The sequence below is a fragment of the Coturnix japonica genome, chromosome 3 (genome assembly GCF_054131305.1).
Source record: "Coturnix japonica strain WE chromosome 3, WE-NBRP24, whole genome shotgun sequence".
NCBI classification, from domain to species: Eukaryota; Metazoa; Chordata; class Aves; order Galliformes; family Phasianidae; genus Coturnix; species Coturnix japonica.
The window spans coordinates 13,650,699-13,656,736 of record NC_140665.1 but is presented as its reverse complement, the minus strand read 5'-3'; the positions used below and the strand labels follow the sequence as shown (position 1 = coordinate 13,656,736).

The 6,038-nt window shown below is 44.5% G+C and overlaps 1 protein-coding gene across 17 annotated transcripts in view; it reads right to left on the bottom strand.

Moving 5' to 3' along the window:
- Positions 1-840: 840 nt before the first annotated feature.
- The window catches only part of CDC42BPA (CDC42 binding protein kinase alpha), a 141,784-nt gene continuing 136,586 nt past the window's right edge, over positions 841-6,038 (bottom strand). For 16 of the 17 annotated variants that reach the window (XM_015856962.3, XM_015856965.3, XM_015856960.3 and 13 more), the window contains one exon: positions 841-5,601. In XM_015856962.3, coding sequence (XP_015712448.2) covers positions 5,470-5,601 — 132 coding nt within the window. In that variant the 3' untranslated portion in view covers positions 841-5,469. The remainder of the gene's footprint in view (positions 5,602-6,038) is intronic. The other variant, XM_085542767.1, reaches the window with a different exon arrangement.

The following is a 6,038-nucleotide window of genomic DNA, read 5'->3' as shown; positions in this document are numbered from 1 at the left end:
AGCAGAGGAGAAGGGGAAGTTTCTGGGTGTTTTCCTGTTGTGTTTTTTGGTTCCATGAATTACAATGTGACCACTGCAAAACCATCTGTGGCCTGTTTATTCCTTCATCTTTCCAGTGCAGCCCTGTTACATACTAACAGTGGTGCTGATAAGGTTACCAGGAGCCAGAGCGATGCCAGCCTGGACATCTGCCTCCCCAACAACAATCCCCAGCAACAGACTCTGTTTGTTTTTCCCTTTCTTAATCACTCTGTTACAAGTATTCTGGACATGGGTCTTTCTGCCCTTCTCCCACTTATGAAGACAGTGCCAGTCGAGAGTTGATGCTTACCTGGTGCTTTTGAGGCAGGTGTCCTCAGCAGCAGACTCAGCTGATCCTATTGAGTTAACACAGCCCAGGATTGCAGAGGGTTGTATGATCTGATCTTAGACCTTGGTACACTGAGAAATCCTGACTGCTGATGCTTCTGGGGGTAAAGAATAGGTAAGTGAATAAACAGCCTCTCTCAGGAGGCTGAAAAATAGGGGAACAGGTTGTTGAGTTACCTTTCTTCCATGACCATAAACATGGATCTGCTTAATTTCAAACACTGTTTCAGAAAGATCCAGTGCTAAAAGTCCAAAAGCCTTAATAATATGCGTTTTGTGACATGAGGAATTGCTTCAGAGTATAACAGAGCAAGAAATGCTGCGCTCTGGCTCAAAGTCAAAGGAGTCATGACGCTTTCCAAGGAGCACAAGACCATCATATCGCTGCTGCTTGCTCCAAACACAATTACATCACCTCCTCAAAGCTTGGGCAGAGGCAGGAGAAAGGGAAAGAAAGACAAAACATCTGCATTTCTAACAGTTCCCTGTTTTATTGCAGTACATCAAAGTAGGTTAATATTAAGTGTTACCGACATAAAATATTGGTGGCGAGTCATTTTTACATTGTTGACTTTTCCACCTTAAATATTTCTGTGCAAAAGAATCTACATCATTGTTCTGTAGCAGAGAATCTCTTACAATGTCCCCTACAACATTGAGGGCATTAAACAAAATAGTGAGAAGAGGCAAAAAGCAGAATCTTTCCCCCACACGCACACTTGTCAGCTTTTATCATCTAAAACAAAAAAGTGATTACATCTACGCCATGCAAAACTGTACAATAATATTACAATGAAAAAAAAAAAAACCTAAAAAAATCCCATATTTTAAAAATAAATGATATGAAACTGTCATACATAAAAAGGCAGGTATAATTGCTCTGAAATTACCAACACTGGTTTGTTTGTGGATTTCTTCCCTGTGGATGAGACTTTATCTTAAACGCAAAGTGAGAATAGGTTACACAAAGCTGCGGCTGGAAAGAAAGACAAAGTGGAGTTGGGATTTAGCAGGGACAGTCCAGAGGCCTGAACACACCTGTGCCCTTCTGCGTGCTTTGGTGCTAGTGCAGAAACCTGTCCCATTTCCTTTGAGCAACCGACTCCTGTGTGAAAACAAACCCCCAAACCCACGGCAGAAGCTACGTGTGCCACTTTGATTCCCAGGCTAATGAGGTAGGGGCAGCTGCACTGTGATACATTTGACCTTTTATGTATTTGTGTAAAACTAAGTGATGTGCACAAAACGGAATGAGAAGCTTCTTGCACCCAAGAGCCTGTTTGTTCTGTCATTCAGCGTCCTGCTGCTTGCTGCCTGTTTCTCTGCAAACTGCCCAAGTGTTTTATTTTTGCAAGGCTCCGTGATGCCTATTTCCATATAAACACAATGCTCTGGGGGCTTCTTTGTTACAATAAGACCCTTTACTTCCCTCTGCTGCATACCTGAGACTAACACAGTTGGCTGTTCGGTTTATCAGAACCAAATCAGGAACATCAAGTTACGAAACTCACTGAAATGAGCAAAACGTGCATTCCTACCAAGCTGCAGCAGCTCACGGAGAGGAAAAGCAGCCACTTCCACAGCAACAGGCGTGAGTTTCTGGAGCAACCAGCTGTTTTCTACAGGTCAGAGCAGAGCAGAGTGAACTAAAACTCCAACCCTGCTTTGGGGTGTACGTGCAAGGGAAACCTACTGACCAAACCTTTGCATTCTCTAACCTGGAGTCCTTAGTAGCTGCCTGAATCTTCACATCCTTTGCTGCCACCAAAATTAACAATAAAAAGCAAAAAAAAACCCAACAGCCCCTATGTTTAAGTAACGTCATAAATGTGAGATACCTTCAGTCTCAGCCAAAAGGAAAAAATCAGCTAGACACGTAACTGCGTACACAGACCATATGCTACAGTCACAGACTGAAGGGGAGGCTTCAAGCTCCCCAGACAAGTTGCAGCCCTCAAACTGTGGAGGTGAAACAATGCTACAGTGCAAAGCAGCAGACATCAAACCTTAAGAGACAACTGTCATTGAGATACCAGGCAAAAGTCCTACAGTTCAAATGACCGAGCTGCTTGCCCCCAGCCCAACGCGTAAAGCTCAGCTACAGAATGCTTTCGTTTTCAGTGTTCAATGCCAACGAAAAAGATGAGCGTGGTTTGGAATCGAATGTATAATCAAATGGTCCCCAAATACATAAAAACGATTCAAGTCCCAGGACGACATTTCTCTTTACCAATAAGTGCTGTGGTCATTTGCTTTTCAACTGAGAGAACAGTTGCTGTTTCTCTTTTTAACAGACGCGGAACAAAATGCACAGTACCAACCTACTGATTAAATATAGTAATCCTAAAGGAAAATGCCCAGGCTTAGAAACTGTGGTGCACAAACCGTGTAGTCCTGTGGAGCTCTCCCCCTGCAGAGCAGCACGTCACACATCTGCCCTCTGCTCTGCCTGAAAACACCCATGTGTAGTTGGTTGGGGTAGCAATGGATTGCAGGCACCAGGACACAGTAAACGGGCACATTCGGTCACTGTGTTTGCTGTGTCGTGGCTCTGTGGGTTCCATTTTCAGACAGAGCATCAACTCAGCTACAGAAACCTCCACCCAGACGACGCTCTCTCGGGGGACGTGTCGCACAGGCAGCTCTACCTTATGTGACTATTGTTTAAATGCCTTCTCTCGATATCAAAATAAGATTAAATACAACATACAGTAAATACAAAACTAGTCTGCAAAGTCTTTGAGAAGTGTGTGGACATACTTCACCAAAAGGAGGGAATTGTGGGGAAAAGCAGTGGCTATACTGGAAGTAATAGGCGGCCTGTAACAAGAAGCTGATGTGGAGTTGTAGTGATGCCAATAACGCCCTGCCTCTCTGTCCCTCACACAGATGAAAACCTGTTCCAGGAGGAATTGATTGCAAGTGCTAAGCTGCTGGCTAAGGTCTTTAGTATTAAATGCTGGGCTTGCAACAGTAGTAGCTTTGAAGTGAAAACAAACCACCGTTACCATTTTGCTACCCAAACTGGAGAGAGACAGGTGTTGAAATGATGGTTATTAAAACAAAATGTTGAATTCCTGTCCCAGTGTAACACTGAATGAGCTTAAACTTGGACAAGCTGTGATTTGGGGTCAAAGAGAAATCTTAGTGAGGAGACCCAGCATGATAAAATGGTACAGGTGATGATCTCTGCATCTCACCCCCTGTTCCATACTTAGCTCATACCTGGAGATTACTGTACACTGTCTGAACTTACCTATAACTTCCATTACAGAAGACAGAAACTGGAAAACTCCAAACATTTCTATGCGGGTGAAACACAATATTACTGCTAACTGCAAGAATATGGAATGGTTTAAGAGCCATAGCAAGTTTCTGAAACCCACAAAAAAACAGTATTCTAAATACAAAAAGCCCTTACATGTTTGAGTATGGTCATAGTATAATGCCAGCAACAATACTACTGAGAAAAGAGGCTCATCTGAACACTCCTAAATGAAAAATGCAACTGCCCTGCTATCTGAAGAGAGAGAGATCTTCCTCTTACCATCCCTTTGTACGTCAGTCTCTCACTTTATTCCGGTGACTGCACGACCAGCTTCAGCTTTTTACTTATTTTTGCAACCTCAGTGAGCTCTGTCATCCACTGCAATACTTTCTGCCTTTCTGGCCTGCGACTGGAACCAAACAGCAGGTGAGCACATAGAAACGACTGCAAATTGCGCAGACCCACAGCACGGGTGGGGAGGGAGAGGAAAACCAACCTTACCCGCACGGCTGTTGTGGGTGACCAGGCATCTGTGACGGCCACAGTGTGAACAGTGTGAGGTCAGTCTTCAAGGTTCGTTGTTGCTACAGTGACAGCACAGCCAGCAGTAGCCAGCTTCAGAGTAAGAGCACTCATTTGGCTGATGTGTATTATAAACTAGTATTTGGTAACAACAGTAACGGGTTTCTGTTAAGGGATGATGAAAGAGGTGTGGAAGACTGCTCCCTTCCTAGTGAAGCCCGGTCAAACCCAGGGAAACAGTTTTCCTGCTGAATCCTGTGGCACTGAGCTCCCTTGCTGCTGTAAGGACCTCTACTGCAGGTTTCTCAGCTGCACAGCCACACACCAGCACCCAGCACAGCCAGCTGGCTGATGGGCGCCCCCACGTGTTGGGGCGGGGGGTCGCTTTCCAACCACTGTCATATTTGCAAAGGATGGGGATTAACTTGAACTTAGGAATTATCACCTCAGATGCTACTGCCAGAAATAAAGGAACGTTGGGAAAGTACTGCAGGGGCTTCTCCCGGCAGTGCAGAGAATGATATGCAAAAGGATTATCTGTCCTGTGAAAGGCTTTAGGCCAGGCCTCCGAGTCTGTATATGACCGAGCATGAAAACAGGGACAACACAAATCTTAAATTAAAGGCTCTCTTAAATAAGCATCCATCTTCTGCTGCATACACAATGCTTTTTTTTTCTTTTTTTTTTTTCTTTTTTTAATATATACATACATATTTTACTCTAACATCTGTGTATTTATTTAAACTCTGTACTGTAGTAAAATATGCATCATCTTAATCAATAAGGATTTGCTGGCAACAATCAGATTGACATTCAAACGTGGTGGCTGAAAGCTTTTATGTGCCTCTGACATACATACCAATCATTCCCCATGCAGGGGAAGGGGTCTCTGTGCTGCTTCTGTACAGTACAATGAGCTATTGTATGAAAACAAAATCCCTCTAGATTTTCTCTTGCCGATACTGGTCTGGTCTATTTAAGTTACTTATGAGGGAATTTTGGGGTAGGATAAATACAGGTCTTTGAAAATGAAAGCAGCTGTAATCGCAAAAGATGAACCCAATACTAATGCAAATCTACAGCATCTGATATTTACCAACACCCCAGCTTTGCTCATTTGCTGCTGTCAAATCTGGGGAAGGGAAGGTGAGGCAGCGCTGCAGACAACCAGCTTCTACCTTCCTCTCTACCCGACTCCCAGTTGACTTTCAGGTGGGGAATGAGGAGGGTTAGGATGGTGAAGGTGTGAACTGGAGCAAGTGATGGGGACAGCAAGCTGCTGTAGTGTCAAATCTGAATGCTGAAGCAGTTCATGAGTCCCAACTCACGTGGTCAGAGCTCTCCAGGGAGAGGCTCTTGGTCTTGTGAGGAGAAACAGGGCTGGGAGGGCTGCTGAGGTTGGAGCTGTTTGACGCAGTGGAGTGTCTCGGCGAGTCAGAGTCCTGCAGCCAAAATACACAGAAAAACACCAGTAAGTAACAGGATGGAAAATCTGCCTGAGTGAAGGTGTCTGAGCAACAAGTGATTGGATTCAGAGGCATGCATGTATTCTGTGCCCAAAAATACTGAGGAATTTTCTTGGCGGGGGTGTGAATTAAGAGCAAACTGTCAGATCAGTCTGCTTACAGCAGGCATAACCTGGTGGGATAGAAGGACACAGCAGCTGTGGGATTCTTGCAGATTACACATCACTCTGCATCCACAGTGTGCAGCTTCAGGCTGGGAGCTACGTCTCCTGCCTTCTCACAGATCTGAGATGCTCCTGCACTAAACAGTGGAATCTTCACTGTACAGGCTTCATCACAGTTTCTTCTGTGATGCTCCCAGGAGATTAACTCAAACCATCCAGAGCAAGTTAGTCTAGTTAGCTCTTCCACAG